The sequence below is a fragment of the Zonotrichia albicollis genome, chromosome 26 (assembly GCF_047830755.1).
Source record: "Zonotrichia albicollis isolate bZonAlb1 chromosome 26, bZonAlb1.hap1, whole genome shotgun sequence".
Lineage (NCBI taxonomy): Eukaryota > Metazoa > Chordata > Aves > Passeriformes > Passerellidae > Zonotrichia > Zonotrichia albicollis.
In genome coordinates, this window is record NC_133844.1 from 6095286 (window position 1) to 6114345 (window position 19060).

At 53.7% G+C, this 19060-nt stretch overlaps 2 protein-coding genes and 1 non-coding gene across 3 annotated transcripts; 2 read left to right on the forward strand and 1 right to left on the reverse strand.

Moving 5' to 3' along the window:
• Window positions 1–3048: 3048 nt before the first annotated feature.
• On the forward strand, window positions 3049–10885 carry MAK16 (MAK16 homolog). The gene is made up of 10 exons (XM_074559143.1): window positions 3049–3218; window positions 3817–3866; window positions 4049–4158; window positions 5529–5593; window positions 6499–6650; window positions 7503–7557; window positions 8038–8112; window positions 9394–9510; window positions 9626–9682; window positions 9903–10885. The coding sequence occupies exons 1-10, from the start codon at window positions 3204–3206 to the stop codon at window positions 10089–10091; spliced, it is 885 nt and encodes a 294-aa protein (XP_074415244.1). The 5' UTR covers window positions 3049–3203; the 3' UTR covers window positions 10092–10885.
• Window positions 10886–10940: 55 nt separating this feature from the next.
• Window positions 10941–18212, reverse strand: TTI2 (TELO2 interacting protein 2). The gene is made up of 7 exons (XM_074559142.1): window positions 16918–18212; window positions 16532–16718; window positions 15742–15834; window positions 15303–15487; window positions 13578–13721; window positions 12353–12515; window positions 10941–11068 (listed from the first exon to the last, which is right to left on the reverse strand). The coding sequence occupies exons 1-7, from the start codon at window positions 17490–17492 to the stop codon at window positions 10988–10990; spliced, it is 1428 nt and encodes a 475-aa protein (XP_074415243.1). The 5' UTR covers window positions 17493–18212; the 3' UTR covers window positions 10941–10987.
• Window positions 18213–18249: 37 nt separating this feature from the next.
• On the forward strand, window positions 18250–18343 carry LOC113460790 (small nucleolar RNA U13). Its single transcript, XR_003382625.2, has one exon. It is a non-coding gene; the product is annotated as a small nucleolar RNA U13 (small nucleolar RNA).
• The last annotated feature ends 717 nt before the right edge of the window (window positions 18344–19060 follow it).

Genomic DNA, 19060 nt, shown 5'->3' on the forward strand with positions numbered 1-19060 from the left:
TTGAGGTTTTAAATCAAACAGTGAGGATTCAGCATTGAGGCAATTTTACTTTCTGTAAAACTCTAAGTGAGACTGATTGCATGAGCATGAACTTTGCCCAATAAATGTTTGTATTTGGGCCCATGTCAACAGAAATATGTAATGAAAAATAACAGCTGGATAAATTAGGCTCCAATAAAGTTAATTTTTATTCTCAAGTCAGTGTTTGTACCATGGGATCCACAGGACATACATGCTAACATCTGACCTCAAACCTTCTTTGGAGTGACTGACAGCCTGGGGACAAGGAGAGATGGCACTTTGTGGGCAAACCATTACTTGGATTTTGTCCAGTTTAATGGATAAAACACTGGTTTAAGTTACTGAGCTTTCAGAGAGCAGGTGACTTTGGAATGAACACTGAATACATGACTGAAGACATGATCAGCATGGACAGGAATGAAGCCCACCAGCTCCAACGCTCACCTACAGCCACCAGTGCCTTGACAGAAGAGGTGGAGCATGAACTGTACCGCATGTGCTCTCTCAGCTGGGCGTCCTCAGGGCTGGTCCCGGGATCCACCGGCAGAATGATTTTAAATGCAGAAAATGGAGAAAATGGAGGAAGCCTTAAGGATGATTTAACAGCAGAAGACTGCGACTTTTTCTTTGCGCCGCCGGAACCCACAGGGAGACCTTCTATTCTCCGCCTGTCCCAGAAAGAAAACTTGCCACCAAAAAGTGGGGGAAAAGCGATGAAGGTAACCTTTCAAACTCCTCAAAGAGATCCTCACGCTAGAAAAATCCTGAGTCCTGCAATGACAGACAAACTTCAGACTTCTTTTGCACTGGACGACTGCCGTGAAGATGTGGCAGATGATGTTTTATTTGCACCCTCTGATAATGAGGAAATTGTTGAGTGGAGTGTGGTAGAAGATGTACCAAAAGTTCAAGAAGAGAAGCTGGGAGGTCAAGCAGAAACTAAACTTCCAGGGAAAAGAAAAAGAGAAGTGGAGAAGCAAATGAGCCCATCTAAAAGATCTCCAGCTAAGGTTGCTTCCTCTCAAGATAATTTGGTCTCTACTGACAGCGGAAAAAAGTCAACGTCTGCAGAAGAAATTAAACGTAGTTGCCCTGGAATTGAAGGCACAGCAGATGAGACAGCTGTTGCTGAACTTGAAGAGCTCTTCAGACTATCAGCAGAAGAGTTTGGAATGGTCCTAGACAACTATCTGGAACAGTTTGGGCCTTCATCATTCAAAGAATCAGCCTGGAGGAGACAGCTGTATTTGAAGCTTGACCCTCTGTTGACAGACAGTCCAAGCAAACCACGGTACTATGATGGCACTATTGAATTAAGTAAGAGTATCATCACAGCTCCATCTCAACCTGGGCCTGTTGCTGATTTAATTACAGTGCCTGAGGAAGCTGGAAAGCCTCTAGTGAGTCTTGAGAGTGACGAAAAACCAAAAGGACTAGATCTTCTGGGGACATTTACAACTTCTGCTGATCCCCTAATTTCAGACCCCCACATTTCCCCCCTTTTCTTTTAACAATTATACAATGACAATATACATACAGTCCCAGCTCTCAGCTGTCTTTAGATGTTCCAAGGCTCTTTTCCTTAAAGGCCATATTCTTACAGCTTTCTGCTGCTACAGCTCCTTAATTCAAAGGCCATATTATATTCTACAGTCCCAGCTCTCAGGCTGCCACAGCTCTCAGCTGTCCTATCTTCTATAGTCCCAGCTCTCTGGCTGATATTCCAAAGTCCCAGCTCTCAGGCTGCCACAGCTCTCGGCTGTCCGGGGGATTCCATACCTTCTTTCAATGTTTGGTTGTGTGTTCTTCATCACACGGGGTCACCAGTTGTTGTAATCTTTGCTGCAGTGTTGTTCTTGCCTCTCTGCTGGGGCTCTTCTCCATTCTCTGCAGCACAGTCCTTCCTGTCTTCTCAGGGGCTCCTCCTGGGCTCTCAACCCACCCCTATTTATCTCAGTTACCTTCATGAGCTACAGCTGCTGCCCAACTAAGGACCCACAGCTGCGGCTCGTTTGGAGCAACTCGGACCCACACAGGTCTTACAATACAACATATATTCAGACCCCCACAGGTATTATCTTATCTTACATTATATTATATTACATTATAATATATTAATTATGCTATACTAAAGAATAGAGAAAGGATACAGACAGAAGGCTAAAAGATAATAATGAAAACTATTGACTTTCTCCAGAGCCCTGACACAGCCTGACCATGGTTGATCATTAACGAAAAACGATTCACCTGTTGGAGAAACAATCTCCAACATTCCAAAGCCACATTCCAAAGCAGCAAAACACAGGAGAAGCAATCAGATAATTATTGTTTTCATTTTTCTCTGAGGCTTCTCAGCTTTCCAAAGAGGATTTTTCCACAAAAAATGGCAGTGACAGCTCCACTCTCCCTCAGCAGATGGTGCTGCTGCCCTGCTGTGAAAAGTGCAGATTAAATTGCTCTGTGCAGATATTTACTATCTGTATTGATTATTAGTGCTGTGTTAACATTTTACTAGGATGATAAATGTAGTTTTGTGGTTTAAATGGAACTTTTGTAGTTAAAATAGGAACTATGTACATGGGATATTTTTTAAATGGAGGAATGTGGTACTTGCACCAGATAGCAGCCACAGGACACCTGAATCTTTCAGAGAAAATGCATTTATTGCTCCATTATCAGAAGAAATTAACTTCTTCCATTAACTCAGCTTTGCTTGCAGGCCAGCTGCCAAGCCCCTCCATATCGGAGGAAAGGTGAATATATTTAGGATTTATTCCCCCTCCCTGCAGTAAATCTCCGTGTCCTGCATGAAGGATGGCGTCTTCCTCTGAGGGAATGGCAGGGAATCTGCTTTTTCTCCCACAGCCCCAGAGAGTAGATTTAAACTACCCGAACATTGCTGAGGGTGCCTCAGCGCCTGTTTGAGCGAGGCTTTCGGGGCTCTCGGCCCTGAGGGGACGCGGTCGCCATGACAGCGCTCCCGCCCTCCTTCCCGCCCTCTTCCCCTCCCTCAGGGCCGCCGCTCTCGCGAGACTTCGCGCGCTCCGCCCTTTCCTGTAATGGCGGCGCCCTAGACCGCGCGGCCGGTACCGTCAGCACCGTCAGTGCCCGCTGTCACCGCCACCGCGGTCACCTCCGTCACCGCCGTCACCGCCGTCTGTGCCATCTCTGTCACCGCCACCATGCATTCCGACGATGTGAGTCTCACCGTTCTTTCGGCCCCGTGTCCAAAGCCTTCTCCGCGGCCGGGCCCGCCTCACGTGGCCGTGGGTCCCGTGTGTGTCCCCAGCGGGGCTCTGAGGGGACCGGGGCACCGGGGGTCCCCTGTGTGCCCGCAACGCGGCTGTAGCTCGGGGGGACCGGGGGTCCCTTGTGTATGCCCAGTGCGGCTCTGAGGGGACTGGGGATCCCCTGTGTGTCCCCACCACGGCTGTGGCTCCGGGGCACCGGGAGTCCCCTGTGTGTCCCCAGCGCGGCTGTGGCTCTGAGGGGACCGTGGGTCCCTTGCGTGTCCCCAGCGCGGCTGTGGTTCTGAGGGCACCGGGGGTCCCCTGTGTGTCCCCATGCGACTCTGAGGGGACCGTGGGTCCCTTGTGTGTCCCCATGCGACTCTGAGGGGACCGGGGCACCAGGGGTGTGAATGGGGACTTGGCAGCAGCACTCGTGCTGTGTCTGCGTGCTCTCCGTGCCAGGGACACCGAGCAAACCCCAATGTTTGTGGGGTGTCCAAGAGCTGCCACAGCCAGTGGGGACATGCAGGTGAGATGTGTCACCTGCTGTTTGTGTCCCCTGCAGGTTGTCTGGAGCATGCTGGGGAACAGGCAGTTCTGCTCCTACAAGATGACGTGAGTCTGGGGGACACGGTGGGCTGGGGGCTTTGGGGGATCCAGCGGGGACATCCTCTAAGGTGTCGCCTCTGTGCCACAACATGTAACAGTCACAGAGCATGGGGTGAGCTGTGGGAGCTGTGGGATCTTCCTGTCCACCTCTCATTAATTCCCTGTCCCATTTTTTTGGTTTTTTGCAGCACCAAAACACAGAATTTCTGCAGGAACGAGTACAACCTGACAGGGCTGTGCAACCGCTCCTCCTGCCCGCTGGCCAACAGCCAGTACGCCACGGTCCGGGAGGAGAAAGGTGGGAGCAGGGAAAGGGAGCAGGGATTCCTGCTTGGAAAAGGGATCAGGGATTCCTGCAGGGAAAGGGAGCAGGGATTCCTGCTTGGATAAGGGATCAGGCCTTAGAAAGGGGCCCCAGGGGGGTTTGGAGTCCCCAATCCTTGAGGTGCTGTGACCATGTTCACAGGGGTCTTGTGTTGAGGGAAGAGATGAGGATCTGACTCCATGTTTCAGAAGGCTTAATTTATTATTTTATGATATATATTACATTAAAACTATACTAAAAGAATAGAAGAAAGGATTTCATCAGAAGGCTGGCTAAGAATAGAAAAAAGAAGGAATGAATAACAAAAGCTTGTATCACGGATTCTCTGTCTGAGCCAGCTGACTGTGATTGGCCATTAATTAGAAACAACCCCATGAGACCAATCACAGATGCACCTGTTGCATTCCACAGCAGCAGATAACCATTGTTTATTTTTTGTCCCTGAGGCCTCTCAGCTTCTCAGGAGGAAAAATCCTAAGGAAAGGATTTTCATAAAAAGATGTCTGTAACCAGGTGCTGTGGGAATGCCGGGATGTGGCACTGGGGATCAAAGGTTGGGTTTGATCTTGGAAGGTTTTTCCAGTCTTGATGGGTCTGGGGTGCAGTGGGCAGACAGGGGTGGGTGGTGCTGCCTGAGGGCAGCTCTGGGGAGGGGCTCAGGGGGTTTGTTCCCTGTGAAAAACGCCAATCACTTGTTTTTAAAATTTTCTAAGTTTGATAGTAATAAAATGGTTGTAAAAATAGTAATATAATTGGAGTAATAATAATTTGGACAATTTGAAATAGGACAATATGAGACAATAGAGACAAAGAGTTATGGATGTCCGGGTACCTCTTTCTGGGCAAAATAACCCCATAAAAGAGTACCCACGTTAACAGAGGATTAACCCTTAAAAACAACAGCCTGTTGCATATTCATACACCTCATCCATGATGCATAAATTCCATTCAAACACAGGATTCTGTCTGCTCAGAATCCTTCCCCTTAATCCTGATGGCCTTTCCAGGGCTGAGCAAGGCAGGAATAAGTTAATTTCTTCTGATAATGGAGCACTAAATTCTCTTTCTCTGAAAGATTTAGGTGTCCTGTGGCTGCTATCTCAGTGCAAGTCCTTTCTTTAAAAAGTATCTTATATAGCATAGTTTCTATTTTAACATTATGTTATAACCTAAAGCCATATTTAACACAGTACTTAAGCAAATTAATACAACACATAAAATATTCATTTGAATATTTGTCACAACACATAAAATATTCTAACACAACACAACATATCCATTTGAATATTTGTGAAAAGCCAATGATAAAATACACATTTTTCCACCTTCCCTGTTGTTCCCAGGTCGCTGTTACCTCTACATGAAGACCATCGAGCGGGCGGCGTTTCCGCGGCGCCTCTGGGAGCGGGTGAGCTCAGGGACACGGCAGGGACAGCAGCCCTGCTTCCAGGGCAGGGACAGGGTGGACAGCAGCAGGAATTTCCCCATGGAAAGGCTGCTCAGGCCTCGGAGCTGCCCAGAGAGGTTTGGAATCCCCAAACCTGGAGGTGGCACTGAGTGCTCGGGGATGGGGACAAGATGGGCACCACCTTGGAGGGCTTTTCCTTAATGATTCCGTGACTCTGGGGGCCATGCAGCCCCTCCCAAATTGTCGGATCTCAGGATCTCAGTCCTGAGGTGCTGAGCCACCGAGACCACCCTTGGGGGGCCCGGGAGTCCTGGGATGTTGCCAGAAGTGTCTGGTGGCTGGACTTTGACCCTACACAGGAGACGACAAGGATGAGGGCTTCACCGGGGTGAATGATGAAGGGATAAGTTAATTAGAGGGTGAGACACAGGGTTTAGGATTTATGTACAGGGGGGTTTAGAGGAGTAAGATGGAGGAATTGGGGCGTGTCCTGTCCTTCTTCTTCTTCTTCTTCTCCTCCATCTTCTTTGGTGATGGTGGCACTTTTGGATTGGTTATTACTGAAAGTGCACCGGGTAATAAGAATAAATGGTATTGGGGAAAAATGATAAATATTGTACACGTAACTTTGGGTATAAAGATAGGTGACCGCCCGGAGGTAGGGGAGTGTGCTCATGGCTGGCTGCTGAGCAGAGCTCTGTCGGGCCGAGAGAAAATCTTTTAGATAAACAATTAATAAACATAAAAACCGAAAGAAGAACTGAAGCCTCTTCTCGTCCTTCGATACGCGGGCTGCCCCAAGGCCACTCCGGGCCTTTCCAGGCCCTTCAAACAGCCGAAAACCTGACACCAAATGTCCCTTTTGTGTCCTGCTCTGTCACCCAGCCCTTCCCCTGTCCCTGCAGGTGCTGCTGAGCAAGAACTACGAGAAGGCTCTGGAGGAGATCGACGAGAACCTCATCTACTGGCCCCGCTTCATCCGGCACAAGTGCAAGCAGAGATTCACCAAGATCACGCAGTACCTGATCCGCATCCGCAAGCTGACCCTCAAGAGACAGTAAGGGACACAGGGGTGACCATGGCAGTGACCTCTGGTGGCTTCTGGAGCCTCTCCTGAGCTGCTGGTGCTGCTGGGGACATGGAGCTGGTCCTGTTTTCATGAGGGGTTTAGATGGAGCTGACATGGATGAGCCGCAGGGATGTAGTGTAGAAATGCACTGAGGGATGTCCTGAGCTGGAGGGACCCTCAGGGATCACTGATCCCAACTCCTGGCCTTGCACAGACTCCACCTGTGCATCCCTGGCTGCAGGAATGCAGTGTAGAAATGCACTGAGGGATGTCCTGAGCTCGAGGGACCCACAAGGCCCCAAACAACCCCATCTATGCATCCTTGGCTGCAGAAATGCAGTGTAGAAATGCACTGAGGGATGTCCTGAGCTGGAGGGACCCTCAGGGATCACTGATCCAAACTCCTGGCCTTGCACAGACTCCACCTGTGCATCCCTGGCTGCAGAAATGCAGTGCATAAATGCACTTGCAGTGTAGAAATGCACTGAGGGATTGTCCTGAGCTGGAAGGGAACCACAGGGGACATTGATCCCAACTCCTTACCCTGCACTGACCCCACCTGTGCATCCCTGGGAGCAGTGTCCAGCTCTGGCAGCCTCAGGGCAGTGCCCAGCACCCTCTGGGGGAAGAATCTTCCCCTAAAATCCACCCTGACCCTGCCCTGCCCCAGCTCCAGCCATTCCCTGTCACACAGAGCTGCTCCTCCTGTGGCCCCTCCAGACCCTTCCCCATCCTTTAGATCTTCCTTCTCCTGAGGCACCCACACCTCAGGAGGTTTGGAATGTGCAGCTGCTGCCTGGAGCTGCCTGCCAGGGCTGTGACATTCCCTGTTCCCTGCAGGAGGAAGCTCGTCCCGCTGCGCAGGAAGATCGAGCGGCGCGAGAACAGGCGGGAGGTAACGAGTGCCCCGTGTCACTGCCCCTGTGCCACCTCCTGTGCCCTGTGCCACCTCCTGTGCCCTGTGCCACCTTGTGCCACTGCCCCTGTGCCACCTCCTGTGCCCTGTGTCACCTTGTGCCACTGCCCCCGTGTCACCTCCTGTGCCCTGTGTCACCTTGTGCCACTGCCCCCGTGCCACCTCCTGTGCCCTGTGCCACCTTGTGCCACTGCCCCCGTGTCACCTCCTGTGCCCTGTGCCACCTTGTGCCACTGCCCCCGTGTCACCTCCTGTGCCCTGTGCCACCTTGTGCCACTGCCCCTGTGTCACCTCCTGTGCCCTGTGCCACCTCCTGTGCCCTGTGCCACCTTGTGCCACTGCCCCCGTGTCACCTCCTGTGCCCTGTGCCACCTTGTGCCACTGCCCCCGTGTCACCTCGTGTCCCTGCTGCTGTCCCCTCTGCCCCCGGGGCTCAGCCAGCTGCTCTGTGCTCCCCAGGAGAAAGCCCTGATCGCTGCCCAGCTGGACAACGCCATCGAGAAGGAGCTGCTGGAAAGGCTCAAGCAGGACACGGTGAGGGCTCACAGTGGGAGCTGCCCTGGGGAATGGGGCTGCCTGCTCCCCAAACACAGGGAGCTCCAAAACACAGGGAATCCCAAACACAGGGAGCCCCAAACACAGGGAACCCCAAACACAGGGAACCCCAAACACAGGGAACCCCAAACACAGGGAGCCCCAAACACAGGGACCCCTGAAACACAAAGGCTGCCCTCCTGTTCTGTGCACAGGGAGCCCCAAAACACAGGGAACCCCAAACACAGGGAGCCCCAAACACAGGGAATCCCAAAGACAGGGAATCCCAAAATACAGGGAGCCCTAAACATGGGGAACCCCAAAATACAGGGAGCCCCAAACACAGGGAGCCCTAAACACAGGGAACCCCAAAACACAGGGAATCCCAAAATACAGGGAATCCCAAAACAGGGAACCTCAAACACAGGGAATCCCAAACACAGGGAACCCCAAAATACAGGGAACCCCAAAATACAGGGAGCCCCAAACACAGGGAACCCCAAACACAGGGAGCCCCAAACACAGGGAACCCCAAAACACAGGGAACCCCAAACACAGGGAACCCCAAACACAGGGAATCCCAAACACAGGGAGCCCCAAACACAGGGAACCCCAAACACAGGGAGCCCCAAACACAGGGAACCCCAAAACACAGGGAACCCCAAACACAGGGAACCCCAAACACAGGGAGCCCCAAAACACAAGGGCTGCCCTCCAGTTCTGTGCACAGGGAGCCCCAAACACAGGGAATCCCAAACACAGGGAACCCCAAACACAGGGAACCCCAAAACAGGAGGGCTCCCCTCCTGTCCTGTGCACAGGGAGCCCCAAAACACGAGGGAGCCCCAAAACACGAGGGCTCCCCAAAACACAGGGAACCCCAAAACATGAAGACTCCCCTCTTGTGCACAGGGCTCCCCAAAACATGGGGAGCCCATTTCAAAACACAAGGACTCCCTCCCTGCCTGTGCACAGGGAGCCCCAAACATGAGGGTTGTCCTCCTGCTTGAGCCCCAAAACATGAGGGCTCCACAAAAAACAGGGAGCCCCAAAACATGAAGACTCCCCTCTTGTGCACAGGGCTCCCCAAAACACGAGGGCTCCCCAAAATGCAGGGGTTCCCCTCCTGCTCTGTGCAGGAGCGTGGGCTCAGAGCTGGAATAGAAGGGGCTGATCCACTCCTCAGTCTGACGCTGCCCCATCAGGCTGTCAGTGCCCCCCCAGCCCAAAATCCATCTTCCTCCTGCTGTGGCTCATGGCAAATCCCAATTTTCCTTTCAGTATGGAGACATCTACAACTTCCCCATCCACGCCTTTGACAAGGCCCTGCAGCAGCAAGATGCAGAGAGCGAGAGCGAGTCAGATGCTGAGAGGGAAGAAGATGAGGATGATGATGAGGTAAAGCTTCCTGGTGCTGAGCTGGGCTGAGAACAACTCAGAACAGCTCAGAAAAACCTTTGGGTGGCTCTTCCGTGGCACTGCCGTGCTCAGTCCCTGCCTGTGTTCCTTGCAGGACGTGGATAAGAGGGAGTTTGTGGAGGCAGAGGACAGCGAGCTCAGCGACTTTGAGGTGGGTGAAGCACCCGGTGCCAACTGAGGCTGAGCTGCAGGGGCACCTCCACCCCTGGGTGCCTCTGGGGAAGGGTCAGAGGCAGCAAAATCAGCTCTGGAAGAGAATTGTGCAGTGGGAGCCCAGCCCAGATCCAAGTGGGATCATAACAAGGTGATTTTGGGGAAAAGAGGAGGTTTAGTTACACAACCCGCCCTGACATCACTCAATTCTTCCTCAGGACATGGATAAGCTGGAGACAAGCAGTGAAGAGGAGCAGGAAGAGGAGGAGGAAGAAGAGGAGAAAGCCTCCCACTCCAAATCTAAAGGGAAAACACCCCTGAAGGGCCCAGCCAGGAGAAAACGTCCCCACATCGAGATCGAGTACGAGGAGGAGACAGAGCCCAGCGCCAAGACAAAAGCAGCCTGAGCCCTCCTGGTGCCATTTTGTACTGACTGAACTCCAGAGGTGCCACCAGAGGGTGACTCCAGCATCTGTCACCCACCTCCACCCCTCACAGGACCCTGCTTTGATACTCCATGCATTTTCTGGGGTTTGTGTCCCGAGCCCAGGCACTTGCAGTGAGTTTGTACAACGCTCAAAGGAACATCTCCCACCTCCCCTGCAACCCCAAAAAGCTGAGCCCAGGAAGGGCCCTGGCCTGGGGGGCTCTGCTGCTCCCTGAAAGCTCAGCTGTGCCTGGGGGAGGTGTGGGGCTCACAGGTGGGAGAAGAACGACAGAACTTTAAATAAAAACAAGAATTTTATTGTACAAAAGGGGCTGAGCAGTGTCAGGCACCTCAGGTGCTGTCCTGTACCTGCAGGGAGCAGAGCAGCATTGCAGTGCCCTGGCACAGTGCCCGAGCCAACACTTGGATGCCAAACCCAGGGCCCATCCCTGTGCTCACCCCCTCAGGCAGGTGGGCACAGCCCCAGGTGCCCCTGTCCCCCCTTGGGAAGGTGGGCACAGCCCCAGGTGCAGCTCCCACCCCTGGGGAAGGTGGGCACAGCCCCAGGTGCCCCTGTCCCCTCTGGTGTAGGGCTGAGGTGGGACAAGAGCGACAGAACTTTAAATAAACACAATATTTTTATTGTACAAAAGGGGCTGAGCGGTGTCAGGTGCTCTCAGGCACCTCAGGAGCTCTCCTGAGAGGAGCAGAGCAGTGCTGCCAGTGCCCTGGCACAGTGCCCGAGCCAACCCTTGGATACCAAGCCCAGGGCCCATTCCTGTGCTCCCACCCCCTCAGGAAGGTGGGCATGGGACAAGAACGACAGAACTTTAAATAAACACAACAATTTTATTGTACCAAAGGGGCTGAGCAGTGTCAGGAGCTCTCCTGCACCTTCCTGAAGCACTCCTGCAGCCTCTTCTCCTCACAGCTGCTGTGCAGCCCTGCCAGCAGCACCTGCAGGGAGCAGAGCAGCATGGCAGTGCCCTGTGACACTGATGGTGCCACCCACCCTGCCCAGGTGACACTGAGCCCACCAACAGCCACCGAGTCACTCAGCACTGGGGAGGGGGCATCCAAAATCCTGCTGGGCTCAGGGGGGAGAGGGGCCTGGCAGCCACCAGGGAGCCCTGAGAGCCACTAAGGAGCCCTGACTCACCTTGACCTGGCCCTGAGAGCCACCAAGGGACCCTGGCAGCCACTAAGGAGCCCTGGGAGCCAGCAGAGAGTCCTGACTCACCTTCACCCAGCCCTGGCAGCCAGCAGAGCTCTGGCAGCCACCAGGGAGCCCTGAGAGCCACCAAGGAACCCTGGCAGCCACCAAGGAGCTCTGACAGCCCCCAGGGAGCCCTGATTCATTTTCACCTGGCCCTGGTAGCCCCCAAGGAGCCTTGGCAGTCACCAAAGGGCCCTGGCTCACCTTGACCTGCCCCTGGCACCCTCAGGGATCCCTGACCCACCTTGACCTGTCCCCAGCAGCCCCCAGGGATCCCTGGCTCACCTTGCCATGGCCCTGGCACCCCCAGAGAACCCTGACCCACCTGGACCTGGCCCTGGCAGCCCCAGGGACCCTGGGAACCCCCAGAGAACCCTCACCCACCTTGACCTGGCCCTGACAGCCACCAAGGGGCCCTGACCCACCTTGACCTGGCCCTGGCACCCCCAGGCATCCCTGACCCACCTTGACCTGCCCCTGGCAGCTCCAGAGAACCCTCACTCACCTTGCCATGGCCCTGGCACCCCTGACCCACCTTGCCATGGCCCTGGCACCCCCAGGGATCCCTGATTCATCTTCACCTTACCCTGGCACCCCCAGGGATCCCTGGCTCACCTTGACCTGGCCCTGGCACCCCCAGAGATCCCTGACCCACCCTGACCTGGCCCTGGCACCCCCAGAGAACCCTCACCCACCTTGACCAGGCCCTGGCACCCCCTGGCACCCCTGACCCACCTTGACCTGGCCCTGGCACCCCCTGGCACCCCTGACCCACCTTGACGTGGCCCTGGCACCCCTGACCCACCTTGCCATGGCCCTGGCAGCCCCAGGGATCCCTGACCCACCTTGCCATGGCCCTGGCACCCCTGACCCACCTTGCCATGGCCCTGGCAGCCCCAGGGATCCCTGACCCACCTTGACCTGGCCCTGGCACCCCTGACCCACCTTGCCATGGCCCTGGCAGCCCCAGGGATCCCTGACCCACCTTGCCATGGCCCTGGCAGCCCCAGGGATCCCTGACCCACCTTGACCTGGCCCTGGCAGCAGCGGTCCAGCAGGATCAGGCACTGTGTGCCCTCCTGCAGCAGGGCAGCCCTGACGGGCTCGGGGGTCGGGCCCCGCTCGCTGTGAACGTCCCAGAGCAGCCTCAGCAGGGCCTTGAGCAGCACGGGGAGCCTGCAGGGCATCCTGCAGGGGAAACAGCCCATGCCAACCCTGCCCAGGCAGGGACAGCACAGGATGGCTGCCAGGACAGCCCCAGACTGGCAGGAACTGGGGATGCTGGCACTGCCCAACCACAGCACAGGGTTTATTCACTCCATGCTGGTTTAACTTATGCACAAGTTTGGACAAAATGAGGGCCCAGTTTAAGTTTGGAGCCAGGTTTTTCAATAATGCCAGTGGGACAAATTTCCCTTAGGATTTCAGGGCTTTTTCTCAAGAAAAAGTAAGTTTGGGTCTTAAAGTGGGAATATAGGAATGAAACATTAATGTCAGGACAGGGATGAAATTATTTCAGGGCTTTTCCTCATTAAAGTGGGAAGATTCAGGATAAGAATGAAACATTAATGTCAGGACAGGGATGAAATTATTTCAGGGCTTTTTCTCAAGAAAAAAATAACTTTGGGTCTTATGGTGGGAATATTCAGGATAGCAATGAACCATTCATGTAATGACAGGAATGAAATGATTTCAAGGCTTTTTCTCAAGAAAAAATAACTTTGGGTCTTAAGGTGGGAATATTCAGGATAGGCATGAAACATTCATGTAATGACAGGAATGAAATTATTTCAGGGCTTTTTCTCAAGAAAAAGTAACCTCAGGTTTTAAAGTGGGAATATAGGAATGAACCATTCATGCCAGGACAGGAATGAAATTATTTCAGGGCTTTTTCTCATTTAAGTGGGAAGATTCAGGATAAGAATGAAACATTAATGTCAGGACAGGGATGAAATAATTTCAGGGCTTTTTCTCAAGAAAAAGTAACCTCAGGTTTTAAAGTGGGAATATTCATGATAGCAATGAACCATTCATGTAATGACAGGAATGAAATGATTTCAAGGCTTTTTCTCAAGAAAAAGTAACTTTGGGCCTTAAAGTGGGAACTTTCAGGATAGGAATGAGCCATTCATGTCAGGACAGGGATGAAATGATTTCAGGACTTTTCCTCAAGAAAAAGTAACTTTGGGTTTCAAAGTGGGAACTTTCAGGACAGCAATGAGCCATCCATGCCAGAGAGCTGCTCTGTACCTGGGCCAGGCGTGCTCCATGGTGCACTGCAGGGTTTGCAGCATTGCCAGCCTGGCCTCTTCCCCAGGGCCATCAGACACCTCCAGGTAGCCCAGGATGACTCGTTCCAGCCTCTTCAGGTGCCTCACGATGAGGATGCCGAGTCTGGGAGCACAAACACACCCTGAGGGGGGGGATAGATCCCCATAATCCCAAAAACAGCCTGAAGAGAAAGTATACCCCTGGATTCCCAAAAAACAGGGATTTTATACTATACATATATATATATATATATATACACTATAAATATAAAATATATATACTATATATATATAAAGTATATATATATAAAATATATATATAAATATATATAAGTATATATAAAATGTATATATAAAATATATATATAAATATATATAGGTATATATAAAGTATATATAAATATATTTATATATAATATATATAATTAATATATTTTATTATATAATAATTATTATATAATAGCATATTAAAATACATTATTAATATATTTTATAATATATAAAATATATTTATATAATATATAAATATATAATATAAATATATAGTATTATATAATATATATAAATATATATTATATATAATATTTATATAAAATATTATATATTATTTTATACTATATATATTTATACTATATATATATATACACTATATATAAAACAGGGATTTTATACTCTGCTATCCCTAAGTGAGGAGGATAGATCCCCTGGATTCCAAAAATACTCTGAGGGGGGAGGACAGATCTCCTGGATGCCAAAAACATGGAGAGGATAGATCCCCTGGATCACAAAACCACATTTTGAAGGGCAAGATAGATCCCCTGGAGCTCAAAAACACACCCTGAGGAGAAAGCATAGCCTTGGATCCCAAAAATACACCCTGAGGAAGGAGGATAAATCCCTCGGATCCCAAAAACATGGAGAGAGATGAGATCCCTTGGATCCCAAAAACACATCCTGAGCTGTGTTTAGGATCCACCAGGGGTGTTTAGGATCCCCTGGATCCTAAAAATACTCTGAGGAGGGATGATATAGATCCCTTGGACCCCAAAAACACACCCTGAGGAGAGAGGACAGATTCCCTGGATCCCAAAATCATGGAGGGAGGATGAATCCCCTGGATCCCAAACACACACCAAGGGGGGAGGACAGATCCCTTGGACCCCAAAAACAGCCTGAGGAGGGAGCCAACCCTTGGATACCAAGCCCAGGTCCCATCCCTGTGCTCCCATCCCTCAGGAGGGTGGGCAGGGCCCAAAGTGCAGCTCCCACCCCTCAGGAATGTGGGTATGGCCCAAAGTGCAACTGCCACCCCTCAGGAGGGTGAGCACAGCCCAAAGTGCAGCTCCCACCCCTCAGGACGGTGTGCAGGGCCCAAAGTGCAGCTCCCACCCCTCAGGAAGGTGAGCACGGCCCAAAGTGCAGCTCCCATCCCTCAGGAAGTTGGGCAGGGCCCAAAGTGCAGCTCCCATCCCTCAGGAAGGTGGGCACGGCCCAAAGTGCAGCTCCCACCCCTCAGGAATGTGGGTATGGCCCAAAGTGCAACTCCCACCCCTCAGGAAAGTGTGCAGGGCCCAAAGTGCAACTCCCACCCTTCAGGAATGTAGGTATGGCCCAAAGTGCAGCTCCCACCCCTCAGAAGGTGAGCACGGCCCAAAGTGCAGCTCCCACCCCTCAGACAGGTGTGCAGGTGTCCCCTGTGTCTCACCTGGTGACAAAGGCAGGCAGTGTCCCTGCGTACACCCTGCGCAGCGCCAGCCGGTGCTCGGCCTCCATGTGTGCCAGCAGCAGCTGCAGCACCTGGTCCCAGGGGGAGCTGGCCCTGGCATGGCCCTGGCGCCGCTGGCACCGCTCCAGCACGGGCAGCAGGTCCAGCAGGCACAGCAGCACCGCCTGGTTTGGGGACAATGGGGACTCTGAGCAGTGTTCGCTCCAAAACACAACAAATCCCAACCCCGTGGCTGAGCTGAGGGCTTCAAAGCTGCTCCCTGCCCGCCTGGAATGGGGCAGGAGGGAACAGCTCCTCCCTCTGTGGTGTTTTCATGGAATCTATTTCCTGGTTGAGATCCTCCTGCCTGAACCTGAGGGGCTCCCTGCACCCCAGGGAACCCCAAAAGTGCCACCAACCCAGGGCAGCCCTGTCCTACCTGGATGAGAGGAGCCTCCCGTGAGTACAGGTGGTTGTAGAGGGCGTGGAAAACCACCTGGGCCCTGTTGAACTGGCACAGATCCGCTCCTGGCTGAACAACAGAGAGCAGGATGTCACCCCTGGGCAGCACAGGGAGCTAAACCCAGTGAGGAACTGCTGGAAATGCAGGTTAAACTTCCCAAAGCCTGAGGAGTGTGAGGAACTGCAGGTTAAACCCTGCCATGGCCTTCCCAGAGTCTGGGGAGTGTGAGAACTGCTGGAAATGCAGGTTAAACCCTGCCATGGCCTTCCCAGAGTCTGGGGAGTGTGAGAACTGCTGGAAATGCAGGTTAAACCCTGTCATGGCTTTCCCAAAACCTGGAGAGTGTGAGGAACTGCAGGAACTGCAGGTTAAACTTCCCAAAGCCTGAGGAGTGTGAGGAACTGCAGGTTAAACTTCCCAAAGCCTGGGGAGTGTGAGGAACTGCAGGTTAAACCCAGCCATGGCCTTCCCAGAGTCTGAGGAACTGCTGAAAATGGAGGTTAAACCCTGCCATTCACCAGGAAGAGAAGTTGGGAACCTGACCCACAGCTGGAGCTGTGTCAGGCTGGATTTTGGGGACAGGTTCTTTCCCCACAGGGTGCTGGGCACTGCCCAGGGAACGGGCACAGCCCCGAGGTTGCCAGAGCTCCAGGAAACGCTCATGGATGAGATTGCTGGGGATCTGTGCAGGGCCAGGGCTGGGACTCGGATCCCTGTAGGTCCCTCCCAGCTCAGGACATCCCGTGATTGCCCCTCCCTCGCTCACCACGTTGAGGACGATGTGGTGCAGGCAGCGCACGCCCAGCACTTTGTTCTCCTCCTGGAAGTCGTCGGAGAGGAGCAGCGCGGGCGGCAGGACCCGCTCCAGGTGCGGGCACAGCCAGGGCCGGCTGACACGGAGCAGGGACCAGGAGAACACGTCCTTGGAGGCTGGGTTACACTTCCAGGTGTCTCTGGAGAGACAGGACAGCTCAGGGAACTCACAGGGCTCATTTTCCTTCCACTTGAGGCTCTCAGCTGGCAGCAAACCCTGACAATCATCCCCCAACACATTCCATTTGGAAAACTCCTGGTTTCACACTTATCATCTCGAGTGCCAAATTTCCCAGTACTTCCCATAGAGACCCTCCAACCACTCTGCTCCTCACTCACTTGGTTAACTCCTGCTTCAGGAGCCCCATCACCTCTCCGAATCTTCCATCCTCATCCCCCTCCTTTCCCTGCAGGAATTCCTCCACGGACCCGCAGCCCGCAGTCCGGAGCAGCCGCTCCAGCACCTCCTGAGCGACCGCCCGACTCCTCGCCGTGGTCCAGGGCCTCTCCTCTTTGTGCGTGACAGCAAAGATGAACGCGTGTCCCAGCACCCGTTTCGGGATGGGCTTCACCGGTGACTCCTGGCTCCGGGCATCTTCCAGCTTCTGCAGGAGCAGCAGGAACGCGGCGCCAACGCGCTCCGCCCGCTCCGCCACGGCCGCTAACGCCGTGTCCCGGCCGGGCGGCTCGGCCCCGTCCTGCTCCCGGCGTGGCGGAGCCGCCAGCCCGCCCAGCGCTGCCGCCAGCCGGGCCAGAGCCGCGGGATCCGCCGCCTCCAGCAGCGCGCCCAGCTCCCGCAGCGCCCCGGGCCGCTCGCACAGCGCCTGCCCGGCCTGCAGCAGCGCCTGCTCGGCTGAGGGAGCGCCGGGGCCCCGCTCCGGGCTCGGGCTGCGGGTGGTGCTGCTCCCGGCCATGGCCTCACACGGGAACCGCGGGACCGGCCCGCCCCTGAACCCCGTTAGGGACACATCGATGGGGGCAGCGGCGCTCGGAGGGGAGCGGGGACTCCCTCAGAGACCCCCGGGACACCCCAGAGACCTCCCGGATCTCCGGGACCCCTCAGAGACCTCCGAGCACCCGGGGGACTCCCTCAGAGATCCCCAGGATCTCTCAGAGACCCCTGAGCACCCCCAGAACCCCCTCAGAGACCCCCGAGCACCCCCAAGATCTCTCAGAGACCCCCGCGCAACCCGGGATCTCCTCACAGACTCCCCCGAGCACCCCAGGATCTCTCAGAGACCCCTGGGATCCCTCAGAGACCCCCGAGCACCCCGGGATCTCCTCTTAGACCCCCGGAATCTCCTCACAGATCCCCGAGCACCCCAGGATCCCTCACAGACACCCGAGCACCCCCGGTCCCGTCACGGCTGCGCTGTCGCCACCCGCACCACGCACGCGAACTGTCGCAAAACCCCTCGCTTGCCGTAAAGCCGATGGCGGAGCGGGCGTGGTGTGTGCGCATAAATTAGCATAGCTAATTTCAGACGGCAGAGCGCGGCAGGGCGGCCGTGCGGCGGTACGGAGCGGAAAAAACGGGAACAAAAGGGACAGAAAGAACAGCCCAAAGGGAATAAACGAATAATCGGGGAGAGTTGAGTAAGGCAGTGATGTCGCCGTGACCATGAGAGCAGTGGCGCAGCAGTAGGTTCGGGCGCGGCGGACATCTTGGCGATCCTTCCGGTTCATGGAAATGATGAATGGGAGTGGCACGCGGCTGCGTGACGTGTGCGCCCTGCGTTACGACATTGCACAATCCCATCTGACCGCCGGGGGGTCCTGACGTCACCCTGACGTCATTTTTACAGCTATGGTGTCAAGAATAGAAAAATTGAAGAGATATAAAGCTGTTGTGGATGATGTCATCTGTGTACTGTGTGAAGTGGCTGGTAATCGGTTTTGTGATGTCACTGCTGTCACTGACGTCATTCCCTTACATCAAAACCAGCGAAATTCAATAGCTAGGAGGATGTTATGGGTTGTATGATGTCACTGCTGACATCATTCCCACATATTAAAACAAGTGAAATTCAATAGTTAGGAGATATTATTGGGTGTATGGTATCGCTGCTGACATCATCCCCTTGGTGTGTAAGTGCCTGGTGATTGGCTCTGTGACATCACTGCTACATCATTCCCTTATGTCAAAACCACAAAATTCAATAGCTAGGAGGGTGTTATGGGGTGCATGACGTCACTGCTGATGTCATCCCCGCGGCGTGTAAGTGCCTGGTGATTGGCTCTGTGACGTCACTGCCGCATCATCTCCTCCCTGTGTCAATAATCAGTGGAAATTAGCAAATTAGGGGGATGTGCTCAGCCCCTGGGCTCTCTGTGATGTCACTGCTGATGTCACATTCTCTGGGACAAAAATCACTGGGAATGGGCAAATTGGTGGGTCCGCCCTGATGTGGGCACAGCCTGGGGGGTGGCCGGTCCTGGAGGGTTCAGTGATGTCACTACTGATGTCATCATCTCTCAGACG